At 35.5% G+C, this 27,817-nt stretch overlaps 1 protein-coding gene across 6 annotated transcripts in view; it reads right to left on the reverse strand.

The window, feature by feature from the left end:
- The window catches only part of CWF19L2 (CWF19 like cell cycle control factor 2), a 115,042-nt gene that overhangs the window by 80,154 nt on the left and 7,071 nt on the right, over nt 1-27,817 (reverse strand). For 3 of the 6 annotated variants that reach the window (XM_014741257.3, XM_014741258.3, XM_014741255.3), the window contains exons 4-7: nt 12,394-12,507; nt 11,590-11,712; nt 7,064-7,157; nt 1,654-1,769 (exon numbers count right to left, since the gene is read on the reverse strand). In XM_014741257.3, coding sequence (XP_014596743.3) covers nt 1,654-1,769; nt 7,064-7,157; nt 11,590-11,712; nt 12,394-12,507 — 447 coding nt within the window. The remainder of the gene's footprint in view (nt 1-1,653; nt 1,770-7,063; nt 7,158-11,589; nt 11,713-12,393; nt 12,508-27,817) is intronic. The other 3 variants (XM_014741259.3, XM_014741260.3, XM_014741256.3) reach the window with 1 other exon arrangement.

Below are 27,817 nucleotides of genomic sequence, written 5' to 3' on the forward strand. Positions count from 1 at the left end.
AATTAGTGGGAAAAGAATGATTCATTTAATATATTGTAAACAACTAATCTAAAGACTTAAGGAAAGGTAAACATCTACTTTATACCATACACAAATACATATTCCAGAAAGATTAAAGATGTGCATAAAAAAATAAAACTGAACAACTACTCAAAGGAAACATAGGTGCACATTTTTATCATTTGGGGAGTGGAGAAAGCTTGTCAATGAATTACAATAGAGAATTAAGTCATGAGAAAAAAACAACCTGATGGATTTTGTCAGGTAAAAATATTTAAAATGTATCCATAGCACATACATATAAACAAAGTAAAAAACAAACATGAAACTAAGAGGAAGAAATTTGAAAAGATTTACTTAAAGATCTTAAATCAATGTCCCAAAGGAAAAATGGGTAAATACTATCAATAATCAATTCACTTAAAAAACACAAATGGTCAAGAAAAAATTTTTTTAATTCCAATTCAGTAGTAAACAAATGTATAAAAATAAAACCAAAGAAAAAGTTTGCTTACCAATCACAGTAGCACAGACTATAAAGAATGATAATCCTACTGTTGAAACTCATGTAATAAAAGAGTCACTCTAATAAGAATAGAATTTGTTCAATCTTTCTGTAGAGAAATTTGGCAATATATATCTTACTTCAAATGTCTATATCCTTTAAAACGGCAATTTCATTTTTAATAATTCATTTAAGAAAATAATCAGATAAGTATGCAAAATGCACTGGACAAAGATGGTCAGCACAGTGCTACTTAATAGGGGAAAAAATAAAAATATATAAAGTCCCCTCACTGGCAATTAAATAAACAAATAATGGTAAAACCACATAAACAGATGAAATACTAAGAGGTCATTAAAATGTTTATATTTACTGGCATCCAAATATGTCTATATTAGCAAGTGAAAGAAGCAGGAAGTATTCTATGAGCCTACTTTTATGAAACTATTTTAAAAGTATACAACAAACAGAAAAAAAATCTGGAAAAATACACATTAAAATGTTAAAGATACTCTTAAAAATAAGGATGAGTTTTCTCTCTCCTTTTTTTTTTCTTTTTTGGCTTGCCTATGTTTTCAAAACCTTACTACTTTCTAAACCTGCTTTCCTCTGGAAATAATTTTTAAAAAGGACATCAATAGCTACTGAAATAGAAAGATTATCCACACCCAGTGAATGGGGGAGCTGGTTCTAAAATATTGTGTATTGCTGCATGGTTCCACTGTTTTAAAAGTATATTCTTAAAAAGAAAGTTACATTCCAAAACTCAAACATAACAAAAACTCTGCAATAAACCAAATACACTGAAATACACCAAAATTTCAACAGTGGTTACCTCCAGGGGTATACTATGGAGGCTTTCCTGTACCATTTAAATTTTCTCACAATGATAAAATATTATTTTTACATTAAACACACACACTTACATTTTACGTACTTTAGTCTTATATTCATTATGTCAATAAAAATATGCTCCATAAGTTTGCATAATTATGAAAAGCAGAAAATAGCTTCAACAGTATATATATTTTAAATTTAATACCAATCCAATTCAAAACTGTTTCAGCACACAAAACACTGACAAAGATAACGACAATTTCTCATATAACTCTGAAAATAACATATATCTCCTTACTACCACTACTCACCCCATATCTTTCAGCTACAATATCTTCGAAACGTCTATGTTGTTTCTCAGCTTGTTCTTTCATTCTTTGATAAGACTTTCTTAGCCAGCTTAAACCACCGTCTTCTACCACTGAAACTAAATTCCAATATTAAATGTCAGTTATACTTTTCATGTGGTTATGACAGAATACTTATTGTTTCTATGAAGACGTCTTAAGTATAAAATATTATTCCTTGAACATATAAAAATCATAACAGCATTTAAATTCAACATATATCTGAATACCCAAATATGCAAGGTATAGAGTTTTATAACTCTGAGCAAGGAAAAAATAAATAAAGCTATCCTCAAAAAACGTAATATAAGAGAATGAAGATAAAAGGATAAATAATTAGAATAAAGATAATATGTGATAAAGATTACAAAAAGATATAGAGCTATAGAAAAATGAGAAAAGGAAGGATTACTTCTAAATGTGAGGTCTGGGAAAATTTCACAAATCAGGTTCAAACAAATGACCTGGTTTTTTACGAACAAAGATAAGAATAGGCAGGGCATTCCCAGAAATAAATAAGGAATAAAGATACACACATGGGGGGAAAGCTATCTCAAATACAGTACAAAGAACAAATAAGGAAATTATAGACAATAATGCTGAAATTTATATTAAACCAAATTATTCTACTTTAGTCGTGATTACCAACTATAAAAACTGAATGTCTTCAACAAAATTATTAAGCTGCCTATATTTACTTCTACATACATCAAACTTTTGATACGCATAAAGAGGAAATCTAACTTAAGTCAAAACTCTGCTCTGATTTTCCTTGCCCAGAATAGGACTGCTTTACATCACCCCAGCTCTATAACCAACAAACCACGTGCACACACAGACCCCAAAAGACGGGTGCAAAAATGTTCCCAGCAGAAAAATCTGCAGTAATCCTAGCCTGAAAACAACCCAAATGTTCATCATCAGTAAAATAGACATATATATCATAGATTATATCTTCCTAAAATAGATACTATACAGCAATGAGAATGAATAACTACAACTCTACACAACAACATGAATGAATCTGAAAATGTGGACAAAAGCAGCAGGAAACAAAAGAGGATAGGGTGTATGATTCCAGGAAAAACTCATTTTTCATGCTAGAAAACAGAATAGTGGTTACCTTTCTGGCAAGAGCTATTGACTAGAAAGACCAGAAAGGGAGCTTTTGGGATACTAATAATGTTCTGTTTCTAAAACTGTGTGCTGATTACACGCATTTTCACTTTGTGAAAATGATCAGTCTGTATACTTATGTTTTGTGTACTTTTCTGTGTATGTGTTAAACTTCAATAAAAAGTTTACTTAAATAAAAAACAGATTTTTCAATCCTCAACTAATTCTAGTTCCTCATTTAAATCTCAACGTTTATCTTTACTTAGTAATCTCTTCTAAGATAATGTGTTCTTTCTTTACAGGTCTAAAATATATTATACTTCAAAACCTAAATCTCTAGTTAACTCAATGATTCATTTTTCATTCAAGTTTATTTTGCTCTTGTTCTTTTTTCCCTTATTTACATAGTTTATGAGTTCAAAATTAACAACGCAACTACCCAAGAAAGTTAGAGTCTAAGTCTGCAATTTACAGTGTTAATGTCCCAGCTATATAATTAAATTCTTTATTCCGAAGAGTTCTGTGACTGATGAAGTGCCGATAAGCATAGTGAAAATTTCCTGAACAATCGCCATTAACACAGTTTAGAAAAAGAAAAAAAACTCAGAGAAAAAGTAAGACTGCTTTTATTCCTCTGTGTTGACATTTATCAAGAAAATTTAACAGGAATAAAAATGTTTAGCCAATTCAGTCATGAGTAAAATCCACACTTTAGAAATATTTATATAATAATGTTACCTTTAGTTGAATTTATGTTCTATTTCAATAATCTTATTAATCTTATAATTAGAGATGTCAATAATGAAATATCTTTAACAAGAGAAATCACCAAATTTAATATTTAAAAAGCAAACAAAAAATACCAACCTACAGCATCATGTAGCAGGAAATTCAATCTAACAAACAGTGAATATTTACTAACTAAAATTTGTTAAGCACAGTAGGAAGTAAAAACTTAAGTCGCAGTCCCTGTTCTATTCTATACTGAGATAAAGGTATATCAAATAATTATAGAAAGTTCATTGGCATGCAGCACTTAATGTATACCTATATCTGAAATATGTTTTTTATAAGTCAAAAATTGAGACTGAAGTATATGCATCCATCATAATTAAAAGTTATATTGCTATAGACAAAATACAACCAAATGAATCTAGGATACATTCCCTATTTTTCTCAGAAGACAGGATAATATAAAAATAGCAATAAATTAAATAACAGGAGACCCAGATTTCAGTCTTGCTGCTACTACTAAATAGTTGTGATCTTAAGCAAGTCATTAACTTCTTGGAACCTTTGCTTCTGCATCTGTAAAACAAGGCAGTTGATTTAAACCACCTGCGAAATTTCTTCCAACTCAAAAGATTCTAAACGAGAAGCAAAAAAAAAAAGAAAAAAAACAGAAGAAAAAACCTATAGGAAGAACAAAAACATATCGAAAGAGTTTGTAAACAAGAATTTCTACAAACTACATGGAACAAATGCAGCCTTCTAAGGAAGAATCTAAAGTAACTAACCCTGGACTAGGACTCGGAAGACCTGGGTTCTAGTACTGTCACACGACTACAGGCAAATTACCTGGCCACTCTTAGCCTTAGTTTCCTGAGCTATAAAATTACAACATCTACTTTGCTATCTTCACATGGTTGCTATGAAAATAAGCTGATATATAAATGTGCCACCTAAAGTTTAAAATTGTACAAATATTCCCATTACTAAAATAGATTAAAAATAATTTTGTATAGACCCTGCAAATGGTCTACTTACTTTTCCACCTAAATTTCTCTAAGGAAAAAAATCAAGGTTAATGAATTATTTATTGAAAATATAGCGCCTCAATCATTACAAAAAACTGTTGATAAAACCTTCCCAAGGGGCTGGCCCCGTGGCCGAGTGGTTAAGTTCGCACACTCCGCTGCAGGTGGCCCAGTGTTTCATTAGTTCGAATCCTGGGCGCGGACATGGCACTGCTCATCAAACCACGCTGAGGCAGCGTCCCACATGCCACAACTAGAAGGACCCACAACGAAGAATATACAACTATGTACCGGGGGGCTTTGGGGAGAAAAAGGAAAAAAATAAAATCTTTAAAAAAAAAAAAAAAAAAACTTCCCAAAACATTTAATCATAAGGACAAGTATTTGCCATTGTCATCATTATTATTTACTATATTCCAGATTCTGTGCTAAAAGATTTTCTCATTTAATCCTCACAATAACTATATAAGATAGACACTATCATTATTCACCATTACAGATGAGTAAACTGGACTCAGAGAGATCTGGAAACTTTCCCAAAATCATAAGTGGAAATGACAAAATTCTAATCCCAAGTAGCTAAAGTCCAAAGTCAGAGTCCTTAACTAAACACACTATGTCATCTCCACGTACCTCGTTAATACCAATGTTACAATACCTTTGGCGCCTAACCATTGCAGCCCTACCACTGGTCTAAACACAACAACTCCACTATCCGCATACGCAGAAAAACCTGCAGATCATTTTTCTAAACAATTTCAACTCTGGGATCTGAGCCTCTCACAGACAGAAGCTTTCTGTCATTTTCCCTCCTTCTAAATAAAGATTATGGGAAAGGAAAGTGTGATATGAAGGGGAAAGGAGAAAGGCTCTCTAAAAGCTTTATGTAGGGTTTTTCTCCCAGCGTCTTTGATTCTGCTGTTTCAGTGAGGGGAAAGATACCACCTAAGGTGGAACTTTGGGTCTTCCCCAATATAGTTAAGAACCTGCTGACTGCAAATCCTCAAAGAGTGGGTTTGTCAATTCTAAGTTTTCCCCATAGATGAATGTACTGACAGTCCTCTGACAATATAGGCGGTAAAAGCTTAGATCATAAAATCAGTCCTATACAGTAATGGTTCACTGAGCTAACTTACTGCTCCCCAAACTATTTTTTAAGTTTCTAAAAAACAGTATTTCAAAGAGACCATTGTATGACTACGGCTAATATTATATCCCCCAGCAGAGATATATCTGCCTATGCTGAAAGGCAATAAAGAAAATGTTACAATGACTATTAACTTAAGTAAACTGCTAAATAAAAACTATAAAGGTACATATAAGGTGGCTCTAGGGACATCTCTACATAAAATACAAAAGAATTTTAACAAATGGCCAAAATAAAAACAATGTATAAAAAGCAGGAAAATATTCTACAAATAAATCCCTAACATGAAAAGATAACATCATAATTTACAATACTATCTGTATACTGGGTTAATTGTAATTAAATACACTTTTCATAGAGTTGTCAATGCAACACTTATTTGGCATATAAATATTTTTTAAATTATGGTATAAAGTATGATTATGTGACAGATATTCTGTCTCCATCTGCTGGAAAGTAACAGCACTATCCTAAGGTCAATGAAAATTTTATGAATGCCAGCAAAGTAGGAATTTCTGAAGATATGAAACCACATCTTTAATGTTTATACATTATTTTCATGAAATTTCAGACTTAATACTTTTTACATTTTGCTATAGAATGTAACAAACCAAAGCACTATTATTATCCTCACAGAATCATACTTTGTATTAATCCATTCAAAATAGAAACTCAAATATGAAAACATTATCAAGCATAAAAATACATATTCACTTAATTTGTTCCCAAATATATCATAAATAATCCTAAGTACTAATAATTTAAATAAGACCTCAAAAGACTGCAAACTTTTTTTTCTTTTTTTGCTGAGGAAGATTGGCCCTGGGCTAACATCCATGCCCATCTTCCTCCACTTTATTCGTGGGACACCCACCACAGCATGGCTTGATAAGTGGTACACAGGTCCACTCCCAGGATCCAAACTAGTGAACCCCAGGCCACCAAAGCAGAGTACACAAACTTAATCGCTACACCACCGTGCCAGCCCCAGACTGCAAATATTTTATCAATGTTTTGTCATATGCAAACTGAACCTTTCGAAATCATCCATAGATGCTCATAATATGAAGCCATACAAATTTCACATCAGATAATCAATAACCAGCATTGTTTTGCCAATACAGAAGCAGACACAGAAAATTCCAGACTTGATCAAAATTACAGCATCAAGCAGAAATACTTAAATAACCAGTGATAAACTTTGGAGTTAATAAATCCCAAAATCTGATGTGGGTTATTATTCATTTTTGGAATTCATAATACATCTTGCCAATCTACCCACAAACTCAGATCATTCTCTTAATGCCAAGTAATAAGAAATGCCTGTGTGTCCACAGCCAAAATATATGAATACCTTTAGTAACTGATGATACATTACAGTCTTCTGGTGGAAGACCTGTCCCACCATCCTTCCAGAATGGATTCAATTCTCTTTCCAGCAGTCTGGACTAGAAGAAAACATTTTAAAGGTCATAATTTAAAAAAACCTCATCATAAAATATATTAATAAATAATAAATCTGAGATTCAGTTAACAGTTGTAACCTTGGACAAATATTTAAAATACTCTTTTAAGACATACTCTTCTGCAACTTGCAGGCAATAAATGTCTACATTAACATTCATTCAATGCTTTTATTGAATGCCTACACGAATCAGAACTGAGCTACATGCACGAGATACAACACCCAATATGCCTAACTCAGCCCTTGGCAGATTACGAGATAGGAATACAGACAATAAACAAGTAACTGAGATGTGCTTTGAAGACAGAAGTACACACAGTGCTAAAGCCGCACAGAATTCAAGCCCCTCTCACACTGAAGGATCAAAGAGTTCCTAGAGGAAGTAACATGTGCGGTCTTAGGCATAAGAATGAAGAGGAATTAGCCACATTTTCTTTTGTTAGGGTGACAGGGCATAAAGATGGTCCAGGTAGAAGGAATAATAGCGCTTTCATAAAACCCTAGAGCAAAGAAAAGGCACAACACTTTCAAGGAACTTGAATTAATTCAGGCTGGCTAAAACTTAGAAGCATGAGTGAGTAGTGATAAGACATTAACTAGGCCACACAAGCCATTTTAAACTGCTATTAGGGTTTTATGCTGGGGCAATGGTGAGTCACAAAAGTGATCGGCCTTGTATTACACAAAGAGCAAAGTGATTTCCGAGTGGAGGAAAGACGAGAAGAGCAAGATTAGAGACAGGAATCTAGTCAGAAAACTATAATAGCTATCAGAAAAGAGATGATGACAGCCTAATTATAATTCAAGTGCCTCCTGTGCACTACGTCATGCACTGACACTAAAATAAACTAGGCGTAGTCCTTGCCATCAAAGAAATTATAGTCTAGAGAAAGGAGAAAAACAATTAAGCAATATTAACATAGGTAAGTCCGACAAAGGTAAAGGGTGCTATAGAACCACACGCTAGGGGTACCTAACTTGATCTCAGGAGGTCAGAAAATGCTTCTTAGAACTAATAAGGGCAATTATTAGAATTAATAATGGCAATTAGATGAAGAAGAACAGAAAGAGTTAAATGGTAGTTTCCAGTAATATCAAATAACCATGCTATTGAAAACAAAATGTTGGATAAATTTTCTTTTAAAAAAAGCTTTTAAAAAGTATCCATAGCTGACAAAAAAAGTACAGAAGCTTTAAAGGACAAAATTTAAGTTAAAGGTTAACTTAGAAGGATAAACAAAACCATAAGGATTTGATTTCTTAGAGTAGTTTGTACCAAAAAAGACTGTGTCACCTCCCTTGTTAGCCTATTACAAAATCTCACAGTATCTATAATCAAGGAATTTGTTCCAGTGGTCTCATCTAGACAGTCAAAGAGATACACATCAGATACTCAATAGGATTTTTTAAAAGGCTGAGGAGGAACATTGACAACAGGCTAGATAAATTATGAGATATTATCTGAAAATGTATACAAAAGACAAAGGAATGAATATATAAAGAACTACTAAAAATTAGTAAGAAAAAGGCAACCCCATAAGAAAAATAAGCAGGGGCCGGCCCCGTGGCCGAGTGGTTAAGTTCACGTGCTCCGCTTCCGCGGCCCAGAGTTCGGATCCTGCACGCAGACATGGCACCACTCATTAAGCCATGTTGAGGCAGCGTCCCACATGCCACAACTAGAAGGACCCACAACTAAAATACACAACTATGCACTTGGGGAATTTGGGGAGGAAAAAAAAGAAAGAAGAAGATTGGCAACAGTTGTTAGCTCAGGTGCCAATCTTTAAAAAAAAAAAAAGAAGGGGCTGGCCCCATGGCCGAGTGGTTAAGTTCGCGCGCTCCGCTGCAGGCGGGACAGTGTTTCGTTGGTTCGAATCCTGGGCACGGACATGGCACTGCTCATCAACCCACGCTGAGGCAGCGTCCCACATGCCACAACTAGAAGGACCCACAATGAAGAATATACAATTATGTACCGGAGGGGCTTTGGGGAGAAAAAGGAAAAAATAAAATCTTTAAAGAAAAAAAAAGAAAAGAAAAAGATGCAAAAAACATAGTTTTTTCAAAAAGGTTTTCAAACTTTTATAATCTTGACTTACAGAGAGATTTTATGTATATGTGTGTCCAAAGCAAAGGTTTCAGGAAACAAAATATATCTTTATTACAAGTAATACATGCTGATATCTTATATTTTCAAATGCTGATCGCAATAAATTAATTTCATAACCCACATTTTGAAAAGCACTAGCCTAGAACACCAAAGAAATGACATCTTCAATATCAGGAAAAGATGTAAAATCAACATGCTTCACACAGAAGCTTCAGTTAAGGACCACTATTTTGGAATTCTTCCCATTGTCTTCACTTTATCCTCACTCCCATTACAAGAATTAACATTTGTTTTTAAGGCAACAGCCATTTCTTCTCAAAATAAACCAAATATTTACTATGTCTTAAGCATATGATGATGTGCAGAGAACAACATACTCAAGCTGATGTGCAGATGTTTGAAAATTGGCTAGTCGCGCTCACCAGTCTAGATGACTGACTTATACACAACAATCTGAATTCCGACCTAAGCAAAAATCGAAAATCACTACAGCTTATCAAACTTCAGAACTAAATCCAGGGATTTACAGAGCAGCAAGGAAAATTCATTGGGAAAAGAACAGTAATCTACAATTTCAAATATATAAAAAAGCACCTAAGAAATGCAGAGTTCTATACTAGTTGCTAAGGGAGATATAAACAAAACAGTTTCTTAAAACATTTATAATATCATAAGGGAAATAGGATAAGACTATTAAATTTCAGTACTTTACAGAAAACTACAAATACTATATATAGTAAAGGAGCTAATAATGTGCTACGGAAACATAAAGGAAGAGAGATTTATTTCAGTCAAGGGAAAGAGGAAGAATTTCAAAGTATATATTCAGTTAGGCCTTGAAGGATAAAGAGGATGCAGACATACAGAGATAGAGGGAATTCACCTAGAAAGAACCAGATGAACAAAAATTCAGACACAGGAATCTGTACAGAAATATGAGGCCGAGTGATTAATTTGGTTGAGGTACAAATTACCTAAGAGAGAGAAATTTGCCTGAAACATCAATCTAATGAGTTTGGACTCTATTTTGCAGTCACCTTTTTGGGGTTTTTAATGAAAAACAATAAATACAGGACCTTTCTTCTCAGTCCAGGCTTTTAACAAGTTAAGAAATAAAATAAAAGCAAAGGAAATAAAAGACAAAATTACCTTTATTGTTGATGAAGACTAAATTAGAAGAGAATTTTTCTTTCAGTGAAAGCCAAATGGGCTGAACCCCACACTGAGGCAGACTTTCCCAGGTAAAGAAAGCACTGAACCAACCCCCACCTTACCTCATTCCCCACACGGTCTCTGGAGGCAGCCTGTTCCATAAGCAGGAAAGGCAGAGCTAAACCAAATATGCCCAGTTTACTCTTTCCAAATTAACCAATAGAAAATTTAGTCCATATCCTCAAAGACAGAATGAGAAAAGGCGGTAGCATGAAATACACCAGTGAAACTTCTTACACCAGAAAGGAAACATTCGAAATGGCAAGACACATTCTCCTTAACTTGTATCACTGAAGACTTCTAAAGAGAATAATACCATGATCAAAGTTGTACTTTGAAAAAATTAACCTGATATCATTTGCAGGATGCTGAAAAATAAATTAAGAGGTTATTGTAATTGCCCAGGCAAGAGTAAATGAGGGCCGGAACCCTAATAATATCTAAGCTTAAATGGCTCTTAGTTCCAAGGGCTGTCTGCAGTTCATTATAATTATTAACTCAGCTCCAGTACAGATGACATAAACAAAGCACAGAGAGCTGAAGTAAGACATATAACTTCCAACAAATAAAAAGTTTTGTGGGTCTAATTCTGCTGTTTACTATTTTAGATGACTCTCATTCAAGGACTATCCCTGTATTTCATGTATTTTGTGATATGAGATTATGAGTTTATATTCCATAGAACTTATTTCTGGGAAATCTGTGTTGCCCAGGTTGACAGTGTGATCCTTTAGAAAGCACTGGTGGCTACTTCTGCCAAGCACTTCAAGGCACTACCAACTCAAGAACACTTTAAAATAAATTCTCGCCTTAAAGATTTTCAGGCCACAAACGTAGCATAGTTCAAGCCCTCGAATCATAAACACATAGTTATATGCCCTAGATTTATAAATCCAGTAAACCACTAAACTGACTTCCTACAGGGAACTTATTTTAAAAAAACATACATTTCATAGTTGTTCCTATTAATTTTATTAAATATCACAAAGGATAAATAATATTTCACAAGTAAAACTGCATTTATATAAATGTACTTATCGATTTATTAAAGGCAAATTAGAAAGTTAAAGCATTTTAAATATTCTCTTACCTGTTCAAGTGCTTGGGTTTTCTCTTGCTCTGTTTTCCTTATAGTTTCCTTTTCAGCTTTGAGTGATGATGATGACACAGTTTTAACAGACATAAAATCAACAGTCATCCACTCATCCCTCTGCTAAAAAAAAAGCCATTTTGATCTAAATTGATTAGAACTCAATACCTGGATCAAATTCTATATGGCTATAAAACTTGAAGTAAGTTTCTTAGTCTCTCCTGTATAAAATGGGATCAAATCCCTACCTTTCAGGACTGTTCTTAGGAATGCACAAGAAAACAGATTTAAGGCATCAAGTGCAGTGCCTGACACATAACAGGCACTCAAACATTAGCTCCTTTTCACATTCTTCCTTCACCGTGGCTAAAAGTGTATAAATTGCATTCTTCCTCAGGCATACAAACTATAACCCAAAATTTGTGAACGATTCAACTATTAAGGATTGCTAAAACAATTACGGCAAGAGGTGAAGGGAGAGAAAACTGTGACCGCACTCTACTCACTGTAGAAAGGTAAGATAGAGGTAACAATACAAGGCTTCAAGTACATAGGGGAAAGGGCCACTGCTCTATCAACAACCAGAAGCAGGGAACCCCCTGAGGGACTAGAATAAAGATAAGCACTCACAGAAGGAGAAGAAGGGGAGTCTAAAGGCTCAACAAACAGCATTACTGCCAACATTATTCATAAAAGTATATGGTTTGCAAGGTCTAATTTTTCTCCTGAAAAAATTACATCTTGGATTTTAACATTTATCTTATTCTTAAAAGTTCTCACTTTATTTAAAATCAGGTGACTTACCTGAATAACTTGGTTGTCTTCTTGTTTTCCTGCCTTTTCATCTTTCACTTTCCAGGCCTTTTCCTTGCCAGGAGTTTGGAATGGAACAGCCTCAACCCACTCATCTTCAGAGCTCTAAGAATATTTAGAATATAAGTGAAATTCTCAAATTTGCATACTTTCATATAAAAATTCTATGTTGTTGTTAAATGGTAGAAATTCAGCTTCCTAGAGAAAATTCTTACAGTATACTTCCCCTATCAAAAGTTACACTGAAGATTTGAAGAAAGAACACGTAAACCCACTATTTTTGGATAAGCTCAAGAGGTTACCACCCAAATTATTTCTATGTTCTTAGTAGTTTATTATCAAGCCAAGGGAAATCAAAAAACAAAGGTTACAACTGCTAGGTAGAGAACTCACTTCAGCACAGAGTTGCAGTTCCTACCAACATCAAGTAATACTGACATCTTTGTGTAACTAGAACAAGGGAACCAATACCCAAGTAAATGACTTTGCCTCTCAGTTTCAAATTCTGAGATTTCCCTGGATCTAAAAATAGAGAGATCTCAGTTAGCAGTCAGGCTGGGAAAGCACTTTGCTTACTGTGTTTAAATACCAGATTACTAAATCAACTAAGAAGTATTTAGTCAACATCCCCTATGTGCTCAGCATTACGCCAGGTTTTGGGTTTTGTTTTCAACAAATGTATCAATCAACTCTTCTACCTTAAGTACTGTAATAAGGACTTTCACATATGCTATCATGCTCACTCCTTGAAACAAATCTACATAAAATATTATTTTGGTTTTACAGATGAGAAAAGCTCCCCAACATTAAGTTACTTGCCCAGGTTACATGACATCCAGGTGGCAGAACCAGAATAGAAATCTACATCTGTCTGGCTTTAAAAATCTATTCTTTAGAGCTGTACAACTTAAGTGTAGGAAAGATCCTAGAAAACACCTACTACAAGTCACTTGTTAATTCCCAATAGAGAAACTTTGAGGTCAAGGGAAGAAAATGGGTTTCCTGAATGAAACCAACATTCTTTCATTTCATGAAGTTCTTGAAAATTACCTAGAGAACCAAAATATGTCTAGTAAAAGGTCTAATCCACATGGAGTAAACGTATTTGTGCTCTGGCATCTCAAGTGCCAAGTGTTTCCCAATGCAGAGCAGATTTTATTCACTCATTTGTTCATTCATGCAGGCCTTGATTTGGATTTATAGAAACCTTAGAACTATTTATCTACAGATAAAGTTATAATTTTTTAAGATACTATAATCTACTGATATTTACACTGTCAAGTCAATTAAGAGAGTCCTGGTTCCTACCACTTGGTGTTATCCAATAAAAAGGGAGTTTATAATTTTAAAAAATTAGCACAGTCTTTGGGGAAGTGCCAATTTGCTAAGATGAAACTAAAAAAAATTTAAAAGTTAGTGATCCACAAGATTCTGTCAAAGGCCTTCTAAAACTATAGATTTTCTTTCCTAGAGATTTTCCTACTAGATGTTAATCAATCACTTGAAATTCACTAACCAGAGACATCAGTTGCTTCACCACCATAGCCACAACCAATCTCCAACCCCGGATAAATCCAATCATCATGACCTACAACTTCAGCTGAGCTAGACTCTCAATCCTAACCAGTATTCCTCTGACTGGTCCCTGGTCAGTTCTCTCTTCTATTCCTTTCACTTAATCCCCTTTGAAATATTTACCAGTTTTATATTGGTTTGTGTGACTACTTGATTAATGTCTCACTCTCCCATTAGGTAGTAAGCTCTATTAGGAGAGCAATCACATCAACTTTTGCCTAGTTTGTATTCCCCTAAGGACCTAGCTTAATACCTTGGCAGACAGTAGACAATCATTATCTTCTTAAACATCCTCAAGTTTTCTACGAATTTCCATTCCCTATACTCTCAGCAAATAACTCTCCTCTTCCTTGATCAAGAAAAATAAGGTCATCTTAGCTTCCTATCCAACCTCCAACAAAATTATTTATACCTGTGCCTATGCTTGCCTCTTGTTAATTCTTCCTGGTCAAAGCAGGTCCTCCTCCAAAGATCTTAATCCCACCCATTCCGGATCCGCCAGTACCTTGCTTCATAAGTTATCTCATTCTCTTGTAGCTCCAACCAAAGCTTTCTATTGGCCTGACGTATGCTCAAGTACTTCCCATCCTTTTTTTTGTGAATGAGAAAAGAAGGAACCTTTCTTGACCCTATGTTTCCCTCCAGCAGCAATTTATCTTTCCAACTTCTATTCTAAGCCAAATTCTTGAAAGAGTAGTCTATATCCACTGCCTTCTCATCCTCACTTTTACCCATTTCTCAAAACTCTACAATATAACTACTGTCCTCATTAATCTACTGAAACGTCTTCAAAGGTAACCACGGCTTCACTTTGCCCAATTCAGCAAAATGTTTCAGTCTTTATTTCCCTAGAGCTCTCTGCTGAACACAACTCTGTTGATGACTCCCTTTGTTGATTTCCACATTTCCCAGTTCTCCTCCCATTCTTTGTTTCTCCTCCATTTCCATCATGCATTCTTCCTCCTTTGCTCAGCCCTTAAATATCAATGCTGTTTGGGGAGCAAAATGGCAGGGTGAGCTGACCCGGGAATCTCTCCCCTCCAAACTACAACAAAGGATTGGAAAAAAACTGAATTTCAGGAATAAACCTAATGCCAGACCGTCAGAGACCCACGGCACCAAAAAGACGGAGGACAGAGATGCTGCAGCAGGCCTTGGACGAGCTGGAACAGGGTAGGAGAAAATTTTGCTCCCTCCCCTAGAGACTGGGATAGCTGCCACAGGTGCGGGATGGAGCGGGGGAGGGGCCGCAACACTGGGGGATAGTCCAGGACTCCCACCGCCAGTACAGTGGAAACCTGCTGATGGGGGAAAGCTTCTGTGTGCAGAGACCCCATAAAGCCAGGGCCCCGGAAGTCCAGAGAACAGAGCTGATCCGAATTCAGATCGGTGCGCAAGAGAAACTGCCTCTTCCCCTGGCAAACCGTGCTGGGCACCGCCATCTTGCCCAAAGGCAGAGAGCTCAGAATGCGCGGCTCTTGACCCCCATCTAGTGGCAACAGGCTGTAACTGCAACCGAATTCTACGATCATGCGAAAAAACCGCTGCTGTACCATCCAGCAATTTATAAAAGCTCCAGACCAGAAGGAAAACAATAAAAACACAGAATTAAGTCCTGAGGACTTGGAAATAGCTAAACTAAGTGAAATTGAGTTCAGAGTGGATATAATCAAAAAACTCAATGAGGTAGAGAGAAAGATAGAGAAACAAGCCAACGAGTCTGGAGTTACTTCACAAAAGAGATGGAAATTATAAAGAAGAATCAAACAGAATTACTAGAGATGAAAAACACAATGGACCAGATAAAACAGAATATGGATTCCCTGAATGCCCGTGTAGACACCATAGAGGAGAAAATTAGCATAATCGAACATAGACAGGCTGAATGGCTCCAGACAGAGGAAGAAAGAGAACTAAGAATTTAAAAAAATGAGGAAAATCTCCAAGAGACAGCAGATTCAATGAGGAGAAACAATTTAAGGATCGTAGGAATTCCCAAGAACGTGGAAAAGGAAAATGGAGCAGAAAGTGTGCTTAATGAAATTATAGAAGAGAACTTCCCAAATCTAGGGATTGAGGGAGAAATGTGTGTAGAGGAAGCTTTCAGATCTCCTAGATTTGTCAATGTAAAAAGACCTACAGCAAGGCATATAGTAGTACAAATGGCAAAAATGAAAGACAAAGAAAGAATACTCAGGGCAGCAAGACAGAAGAAAATAACCTATAAAGGAACTCCTATCAGACTTTCAGCGGATTTCTCTATAGAAACCTTACAAGCTACGAGGGAATGGACTGACATATTCAAAACTTTAAAAGATAAAAATCTTCAGCCAAGAATACTCTATCCAGCAAGAATATCCTTCAGATATGAGGGAGAAATTAAATCTTTTCCAGACAAACAAAAGTTAAGAGAATTTGTAACCAGAAGTCCTCCACTACAAGAAATCCTCAAGAAGGTTCTCATACCTGAAAAAAGAAAAAAGGGAGAAAGGGGTCACAAACCAGAGAGTAGGGAGACACATAGATAGAACCAGAATAGGACATCAAATATTCAACTGTAGCATTAGGATAAAGGTGAGGAAACTACCAAAGCAAAGATGATCTTATCACTCTAACTACAAACTCATAACATGAGTTGGAGTAAGAAATGAAAATAATAATTTAGGAGGGGAAGAACAAAGGGACTAAATCAGTCTAGGCCAAGTAAGTAAGAGAGCACCAGAGAAGAGACTATATTATACACGAGATTCTAAATACAAACTTCAGGGTCGCCACCACTAAACTAAAAAACAGAACAGAGACAGAAAACATAAATAAGGAAAAATCTAAGAAAGCCAGCATAAGAAATTGCAGTATTCAATGGGTAGGCTAAAGCACACAGGACGAGAAACAAAGGCAATGCAGGAAATCCAGATAACAAGCGACAGATTGACAGCATTAAGTCCACATGCATCAAGAATCACCCTCAATGTAAACGGATTGAACTCTCCAATAAAAAGACACAGAGTGGCAAAATGGATTAAAGAACAAGATCCAACAATTTGTTGCCTCCAGGAAACATACCTCAGCCCCAAGGACAAACACAGGCTCAGAGTGAAGGGGTGGAGGACAATACTTCAAGCTAATAGCAAGCAAAAAAAAAGCAGGTGTTGCAATTCTTATATCAGACAAAACGGATTTCAAAATAAGGCAGGTAAAGAGAGACACAGAGGGACAATATATAATGATCAAAGGGACACTTCATCAAGAAGAAATAATGCTTATAAATATCTATGCACCCAACACAGGAGCACCAAGGTTCATAAAGCAACTATTAACAGACCTAAAGGAAGATGTTAAAAACAACACAATAATAGTAGGGGACCTCAACACCCCACTCACATCAATGGACAGATCATCCAGACAGAAAATCAACAAAGAAATAGTGGAGCTAAACGAAAAACTAAAACAATTGGACTTAATAGACATATATAGATCACTTCATCCTAAAACAGGAGAATGCACATTCTTCTCAAGTGCAGAGGGAACATTCTCAAGGATAGACCATATGTTGGGAAACAAGGCAAGCCTCTACAAATTTAAAAAAATTGAAATAATAACAAGCATCTTCTCCGATCATAATGCTATATTGCTACAAATTAATTACAAGAAAAAAGCTGAGAAAGGCACAAAGATGTGGAGACTAAACAACACACTACTGAACAAGCAATGGATCATTGAAGAAATTAAAGAAAAAATCAAAAAATACCTGGAAACAAATGAAAATGATAACATGCCACACCAACTCATATGGCATACAGCAAAAGCTGTATTAAGAGGTAAATTCATCGCAATACAGGCACATCTTAACAAACAAGAAAAATCCCAAATAAGTAATCTTAAACTACACCTAACTGAACTAGAGAAAGAAGAACAAATAAAGCTCAAAGTCAGCAGAAGGAGAGAAATAATAAAAATCAGAGCAGAAATAAATACTACTGAAACGAAAAAGGTGGCATAAGGGATCAATGAAACAAAGAGCTGGTTCTTTGAGAAGATAAACAAAATTGACAAACCCCTAGCAAGACTTACAAAGAAAAAAAGGGAGAAAGCTCAAATAAACAAAATCAGAAATGAGAGAGGAGAAATAACAGCAGACTCTGCAGAAATACAACAGATTATAAGAGAATACTACAAAAAACTATATGCCAACAGAATGGATAACCTAGAGGAAATGGATAAATTCTTGGACTCCTACAATCTCCCAAAGCTCACTCAAGAAGAGGCAGACAATTTGAACAGACCAATCACAAGGAAAGAGATTGAAACAGCAATCAAAAACATCCCAAAGAATAAAACCCCAGGACCAGATGGCTTCCCTGGGGAATTCTACCAAACTTTCAGAGAGGATTTAATACCTCTCCTTTATCAAGCTATTCCAAAAAATTAGGGAGGATGGAACACTTCCTAACACATTCTATGAGGCCAACATCACGCTGATACCAAAGCCTGACAAGGACACCATGAAAAAAGAGAACTACAGGCCAATATCACTGATGAACATAGATGCAAAAATTCTAAACAAAATTTTGGCAACCAGAATTCAGCAATTCATCAAAAGGATCATACATCATGATCAAGTGGGATTCATACCAGGGACAGAGGGATGGTTCAACATCCGCAAATCAATCAACGTGATACACCACATCAACAAATTGAGGAATAAAACCACATGATCATCTCAATAGATACAGAGAAGGCATTTGACAAGATCCAACAGCCATTTATGATAAAAACTCTGAACAAAATGGGCATAGAAGGGAACTACCTCAACATAATAAAGGCCATATATGACAAACCCACAGCCAACATCATACTCAATGGGCAAAAACTGAACGCCATCCCCCTGAAAACAGGAACGAGACAAGGATGCCCTCTATCACCACTCTTATTTAACATAGTACTGGAGGTCCTGGCCAGAGCAATCAGGCAAGAAAAAGGAATAAAAGGAATCCAAATAGGGAGGGAAGAAGTGAAACTCTCACTGTTTGCAGATGACATGATCTTATATATAGAAAACACCAAAGAATCCACTGGAAAACTGTTAGAAGTAATCAACAACTACAGCAAAGTTGCAGGGTATAAAATCAATTTGCATAATTCAGTAGCATTTCTCATTCTAATAACGAACTAACAGAAAAAGATCTCAAGAACTCAATCCCATTCACAATCGTAACAAAAAGAATAAAATACCTCGGGGTAAATTTAACTAAGGAAGTGAAGGACCTATGTAATGAAAATTACAAGGCCTTTCTGAGAGAATTGGACAACGACATAAGGAGATGGAAAGGCATTCCATGTACATGGATTGGAAGAATAAACATAGTTAAAATGTCCGTTCTACCTAAAGCAATCTACAGATTCAACGCCATCCCAATCAGAATCCCAATGACATTCTTTACAGAATTAGAACAAAGAATCCTAAAATTCATATGGGGCAACAAAAGACCCCGAATTTCTAAAGCAATCCTGAGAAAAAAGAACAAAATGGGAGGCATCACAATCCCTGATTTCAAAACATACTACAAAGCTACAGTAATCAAAACAGCATGGTACTGGTACAAAAACAGGTGCACAGATCAATGGAAGAGAACTGAAAGCCCAGAAATAAAACCACACATCTATGGACAGCTTATCTTCGACAAAGGAGCTAGGGCATACAAGGGAGAAAAGAAAGTCTTTTCAACAAATGGTGCTGGGAAAACTGGAAAGCCATATGTAAAAGAATGAAAATTGACCATTCTTTCTCACCATTCAAAAAAATAAACTCAAAATGGATCAAAGACCTAAAGGTGAGACCTGAAACCATAAGGCTTCTAGAAGAAAACGTAGGCGGTACGCTCTTTGACATCAGTATTAAAAGGATCTTTTCGGACACCATGCCTTCTCAGAGAAGGGAAACAACAGAAAGAATAAACAAATGGGACTTCATCAGACTAAAGAGCTTCCTCAAGGCAAATGAAAACAGGATTGAAACAAAAAAACAACCCACTAAGTGGGAAAAAATATTTGCAAGTCATATATCTGACAAAGGCTTAATATCCATAATATATCAAGAACCCTCACAACTCCACAACAAAAAATCAAACAACCCGATCAAAAAATGGGCTGGAGACATGAACAGACATTTCTCCAAAGAAGTTATACGGATGGCCAATAGGCACATGAAAAGATGTTCATCATCGCTGATCATCAGGGAAATGCAAATCAAAACTACACTAAGATATCACCTTACACCCATTAGAATGACAAAAATATCTAAAACTAATAGTAACAAATGTTGGAGAGGTTGTGGAGAGAAAGGAACCCTCATACACTGCTGGTGGGAATGCAAACTGGTGCAGCCACTATGGAAAACAGTATGGAGATTCCTCAAAAAATTAAAAATAGAACTACCATATGATCCAGCCATTCCACTACTGGGTATCTATCCAAAGAGCTTGAAGTCAGCAATTCCAAAAGTCCTATGCACCCCAATGTTCACTGCAGCATTATTTACAATAGCCAAGACACAGAAGCAACCTAAGTGCCCATCAACAGATGAATGGATAAAGAAGATGTGGTATATATATACAATGGAATACTACTCAGCTGTAAAACAGAACAAAATCATTCCATTTGCAATAACATGGATGGACCTTGAGGGAATTATGTTAAGTGAAATAAGCCAGTTAGAGAAGGATAATCTCTGTATGACTCCACTCATATGAGGAATTTAAAAATGTGGACAAAGAGAACAGATTAGTGGCTACCAGGGGAAAGGTGGGGTTGGGGGTGGGCACAAAGGGTGAAGTGGTGCACCTACAACACGAATGACAAACATTAATGTACAACCGAAATTTCACAAGATTGTAACCTATCATTAACTCAATAAAAAAATATATATATCAATGCTGTTTGGGGTTCATTCTTTGTCCACTACATTTTTTAATGTCTAAATATTGCCCTTTGGCCATTAAATCCATTCTCACAGCTTGAACTACCACCAATTGTACTGATATCTTTCAAATTTGTCTACCCAAAGTTTCAGTGATTTAGCCAACTGCCTACTATATTTGGATGTCATACTGAACTCAATTAGAACAAAAAATAAACCCATCTTCTTCTTCCACAAAACCTGTTCCCCCTTCTGCACCACCAAGCACCCACTACTCAAGTCAACAATCTCAGGATCATCTTACCCCTCCCATCTAAACCTACTATTTTCATTTCCAAAATATTCCTCAAATATACCATACAGGGATCACCACATGACTACCATGGGAGGCCACCTCCACTCCTGGCCATAGCTGATTGGTTCAGAGGTAGGTATCAGACCCAATTAATATCAATCTGAGTCACTCTCCAGGAATTTGAAATCAAGACTAAATGGGCTTCTCTAAAACTAATGAGAAATGGAAACGCATTAGAAGAAGCCATTTTTGTCATGAGAAATAGAATTCAGCAAAATTTCATCTGTATCAAGAAAAAAACAGAATAGAGAGAAAAACAAAAATGGACGACGGCAAGAAGATTCATAAAAGCATTCACAACTCTAATTCCAGCTATTCCTGAAGCCCCGAGACTTTTGTACTCTAATAATAAATCCACCCTTTCTTTTGTATAAGCCAATTTAAGTTTGGTTTCTGTTACCTGCAACCAAGAGTCTCAACTAACTCATATCCCCTCATCTCCATCCTTAAAGTAACAGTTAGATCAGATCTTCTTATCTCTCACCTAGACAACTGGAATAACTAAATTAGTCTCCTGGGCTCCAGTCTTTCCTGCTCCCCTTCCTTCTCCAACCTCCATCCTAAATACATTTGGAGTAATTTAAAAGGGCCCATTTGACCATAGTACTCCTCTTCTATGGCTCCCTGTCACAAAGACTGCCAGTAGCAACTCCTCTTTCCTACCAATGGAACCCAATTTTATTTGGATACATAATGTGCCGCCCTTGCTTGAAAATGAGGCCTTATGCTCAAGTGTCCAATGAGATGGAAATGAAAGTACCGTGTGGGACTTTCTGGAAGTCAAGTTAAGAAAGAGAAGGTATCCTCTTTCCTGTTCTCTAGACTAAGAGGCAATGCTGTAAAGATGAGGGAGGAGCAAGATAGGAGAAGCCTTGGTCCCAGAAGACTACACTGGCCCTAGACTACCTACCTGATTTCTTTCATATGAGAGAAAAATTATCTTGCTTAACCAATGGCTATCCTGAGATTTTCTGATAAATGTAACCGAACCTAATTAGATGATACACTCTCTGCCGAATATAGTCAAAGATCTTGGTTTACAGGGCCCCATCAACTTTTATAGCTTCATCTCCATTCACTCGTCTCTTGTTTTATAATACAGTGCTACCAAATTGCTTATAGTTATATTTACTTACATACACACACACATACTTATACACCATGTTATCTCATACTTCCATGCCTTTGCTCTTGCAAATCCTTGTGCCTGAAATGACAAGTAACACCTTTATGTGCCCGGCTAATTCTTACTCACTCTTCCAGTCTCAACTCAGATATTATTTCCTCAGTAAGTCTGCAGATTAAATCCTCCTTCCCTTAATACCTTGTACTGCCACATCATCATGAGATTACATATTTATGCATCTAATTACAAAGTGAGTTCCCCAAAAGCTTGGGAAAAGAACTATATTTTTATATTCCCCATGTCTACAACAGTTTCTGGCAAAGAACTGGCATTCAGTAAATGTGCACTAAAATTAACCGAATCCTCTTTTTCTATTCTTCCAATAGCCCTAGTCAGAAACTTTAAGCAGCAACCTGCATTCAAACATTAAATACCAGATACTGAATGAAAGAAGCATCTGTGATACAGTTAGTACTTTTATTATTCATTTACAGAACACTGATACCCGGACCATCCTGTACAACTGTCCTGCCTGCATTCCCTTTCTGTTGTTGCTCATTTTTATTACTATGTGCTCACTTCACCACTTCAGCATGACTGATGCTCCTCTCTCCCCAATATGCTTTGACTTCAGTTCTCTTGCTGATTTTAATTTCAATCCTCCATTTTATCTTGAAGAATGCAAAAATCATCACAATGAGCCTCCCATGACTCTCCTTCTCAAATCTAGCTTTAATAGTTAATCACACCCCTAATCTTATCAGTCAGTCAAAACCTGGAAGATGGAACCAAAATAGAAAAGTGCTACCATGGGGCCAGCCCCATGGCAGAGTGGTTAAGTTCGCGCGCTCCACTTCAGCAGCCCGGGGTTTTGCTGGTTCGGATCCTGGGCACGGACATGGCACCACTCATCAGGCCACGCTGAGGCGGCATCCCACATGCCACAACTAGAAGGACCCACAACTAAAATATACAACTATGTACTGGGGGCATTTGGGGAGAGAAAAAGCAGAAAACAAAAAAAAAGAAGATCTGCAACAGTTGTTAGCTCAGGTGCCAAACTTAAAAAAAAAAAGAAAGAAAGAAAGAAAAGTGCTACCAGTAAAAATCAAAGGAACTTGAGGACTTCTGCTTCTGGTCATGACAAAATAAATGGCATCAGACAAGAAATATGTACAAACGGAAATAAAAATTTAAAATATATAAACCAACTAGTTTCAGATATTGAAACTCAGTAGCACAGGACTACAATCCCTGAGAAAAGGGAAACAAATAAGGTGAACACTACAATTACAATCTCTACAGCTTTTTGCCTGGAGGTACTTTCCGGACCACGGCACAAAGAGCAGTAACTCAAGCCAAATAACAATCTCACTGAGCTAAGAAGACAGAATTTGAACTTTGTGAAGTCTAAGACAGAGTATCAGTGAAAACGGAGCTACACAGAGAAAGACTTCCAGATATCTACATAATACCCCTATAGCCTTTAACTAAACACCAGGCTGAATATGTTTAGTATGAAACTCCACAAAGCCAGGCAAAGAATAACTACCATGGAAGGAATAACTACTGGAGAGCTAAAGTAGAACAATCTCCAGAGCTCACAAAAGGCTAGAAGATGTTCTAGTTCCTACCAACCAGAATAGAGAAATCTCCTTGAACACCCAGGACAACAGCAGAGAACTCACAAGGGTAATGTCTTAGCACGTCTTAGTATTAAGGCTAAACCAGCCCTTGAGTAAAGGCTACTCTAGATGCATATCAAGGAAACACCAGCCTTGACAAGGATTAAACTAATCCACAAGTAACTAATTGCCTGCCAAAAGAAAACTCAACACCCTTTCAAAGGAAGTCAACAAAATCCAGCAGTCACAATATAACTTGCACAAAGTTCAGTATCCAATTAGAAATTACTAGACATTCAAAGAAGCAGGAAAATGTGACCCAAGACAGGGGAAAAAAAAAATCAGTTAACTGAAACAGAATAAGAAATAAAAGAGATAATGACATACAAATCACTATAAATATGTTCAAGGAAAGGAAAACATGAATATAAGAAGAAGAAAAATTGGAGATATAAAAAAGATCCAATTGAAACTTCAAATGGCGAAAGATACAATACCTGAAATGAAAATTTCACTGGATGCAAATAAGAGAAAACTAGATGCTGCAAAAAAGCCAGTGAACTCCAAACTAAAGACATAGCAATAAAATCTATCCAAACCGAAGCACAGAAAAGAAAGGCTAGAAAGAAGTGAATAGAGGCTCAGTGACCTGTGGGACAGTATTAAGGGGAATAGCAAAACAAGAGAGGACAGAAAAAATATTTTACAAAACAATAGCCAAAAGTTTCAAATTTGACAGAAATTATAAATTCATAAATCAAAGAAGTACAATGAACCCAAAGCAGTATAAACACAAATAAAACAATACCAAGACACATCGTAATTGATTTGCTAAAAAATGATGGTAAAGAAAAAACTTTAAAAGCATTCAGAGTAAAAAGAAACATTATATACTGAGGAAAAAGGATAAAGATGATTGTAGAATTCCCATTAGGAACGATGTAAACCAGAAGACGATGGAATGACATTTTAAAGTGCAGGAAAAGAACTATAAACCTAAAATTCTGTATCTATCAAAAATACTTTTAAAAAATGAGGACAAAATAAAATAAGTTTTCAGACAAACAATAGTTGAGAGAATTCACTGTCAGCAGACCTATACAATGAGAAATATTAAAGAAATTCTACAGACAGAACAAAAATTATATTAGAAATTCAGACCTACACAAAATAATAAAGAATGCTAGAGAGGATAAATCTGTGGGTAAACATAAAAGACTTTTCACATGTTTAACTTGAAGTTAAAAGATAATTTTAAAGGAAAAATAATAATTATTGTGGGACATATAACATATGTAAAAGTAAAATGTATGACAATAATTCAAAATATGATGGGGGAATAGAAGTACATTGTTGTGAAGTTCTCATTATAAATGTGAAATGATATTATCTGAAGGTAGACCATGGTACATTAAAAGATGCATGAAATCTAAAGCAGTCATTTTTTAAAAAATGAGGTACAACTAGTAAGCCTATAGTGGAGATGAAATGGAATGCTAAAAAAATCCTCAATTAAGCCAAAAGAAGGCAGGAAAAAAAGGAGAAAAGGGAATAAAGAAAAAAATGGGACAAACAAAAAGGGAATAGTGAGATGGCACACTTAAACTCAACTACATCAATAATTACATTAAACATAATCTAAACCAGTGTTAGCCAACAGAATTGGATTTCTACACCTACACTGTCCAATACAGTAGCCACTAACCTAGCCATACGTAACTACTGAGCACATAAAATTTGGCTAGTGAGACTGAAGAAGTGAATGTTCAACCTGATATAATTTTAATGAATTTTAATTAAAATTTTAAAAGCCACATATGACTGCCATATTAGATAGATAGCGCAGAAACTCTAATTAAAAAGGTAGAAATGGAAAGGCTGGATTAAAAAGCAAGACCCAAATATATACCATCTACAAGAAATACACTTTCAATATAAAAGAAACAGATACATTAAAACTAAAAGAATAAAAAAAGATATTCCATGAAAACACAAATAAGAAAACTGAAGAGGCTTTATTAATATGAGACAACATAGATCTTAAATAAGGATACTACCAGAGATAAAGAGGAACATTTCATAATAATATAATGGTCAATTCATCAAAGAGATATAACAATCCAAAATGCATATACACCTAATAAAGCTTCAAAATACATAAGGCAACAACTGACGAAACTGAAAGGAGAAATAGACAAATCCACAATTATAGTCAGAGATTTCAATGCTGCCCTCTCAGTAACTGATAAAAGAGGAAAAGAGAAAGTCAACAAGAATATAGAATACTTAACACTATTAATCAACTTTCCCCAAGTGACATTTATAGAACACAACACCTAACACCTGAACACACATTCATTTCAAATATACACAGAATTTTCACCAAGATGGATCATAGGCTGGATAGGCCCTAAAATAAGTCTCAATAATTTTTTTTAAAACTGAAATTATAGGGCCCAGCCCTGTGGCACAGAGGATAAGTGCACACGTTCCACTTCAGCGGCCCAGGGTTCACCAGTTCAGAGCCCAGATGCGGACATGGCACTGCTTGTCAAGCCATGCTGTGGAAGGCGTCTCACATAAAACAGAGGAAAATGGGCACAGATGTTAGCTCAGGGCCAGTCTTCCTCAGCAAAAAGAGGAGGATTGGCAGCAGATGTTAGCTCAGGGCTAATTTTCCTCAAAAAAAACCCCACAAAACTGAAATTATACACAGTATGTTTTATGAGAATAACAGAATTAAATTCAAAGTCAATAAGAAAAAAAAACTAGTACAATCCACAAATATCTGGAAATTTTAAAACATATAATCAATAAGTAAAAAAAATAAAATCAATTAGGAAATATTTTGAAAAGGATGGCAATGAAAATATAACACAAAATTAGATGGAGATTCAACAGTGCTAAGAGGAAAATTTTAGATTAAATATTCATTAGAAAAGAAGAAAGAATCAATGACCTAGGCATTCACCTTAGGAAGCCAGAAAAAGAAGAGCAAATTAAACACAAAATAAGTATTAGGAAAGAAATAATAAGAAGTGGAATCGATGAAACAGAAAATGCACAAACAGAAAACCAATGAAACCAAAAGGGAATTCTCTGAAAAGATTAATAAAATTGATAAATCTCAAACTATAGTGACCAAGAAAACAAAGAGAAAATAGAAATTGCCAAAATCAGGAATAAAAGAGAACACATAACTACAGATTCTACAAACATTAAAAGGACAATAAGGGACTATTACGAACAACTTTATGACAATAAATTCAACAATTTAGATGAAATAAATTCCTTGTAAATCTAAATTAACAAAACTAACAGGAATAAATAGAAAATATTTGATATAGATATTAAAGGAATTAAATTTGTGCTTAAAAAGCATCCCAAGAAAAAAACTCCGGGCCCAAATGGTTTCACTGGTATATTTCAACAAATATTTAAGAAAGAAATCTCAGAATCTTGCACAAACTCTTTCAGCATACAGAAGAGGGAATATTTTATTCATACATTCATACATAAGGCCAGCATTACCCTTATATCAAAACCTAACAAACACAGATGCAAAAATCTCAACAAATTGTGAACAAATCAAAACGAGAAAAATACATATACTATAAAATGTATATATAATAAAATTTTTCATAAATACATAAATAATAAACAACTGACCAAATGGGGTTTCTCCTATGAATGCCCATTGGTGTAACATTGGAAAATCAACCAATGTAATTATCCATATTAACAGAATGAGAAAAATCACATGACCATATTAACAGATGAAAAATCTGATAAAATGCAGTGTTCATTCAAGATACCAA

Source organism: Equus caballus, chromosome 7 (genome assembly GCF_041296265.1).
Source record: "Equus caballus isolate H_3958 breed thoroughbred chromosome 7, TB-T2T, whole genome shotgun sequence".
Lineage (NCBI taxonomy): Eukaryota > Metazoa > Chordata > Mammalia > Perissodactyla > Equidae > Equus > Equus caballus.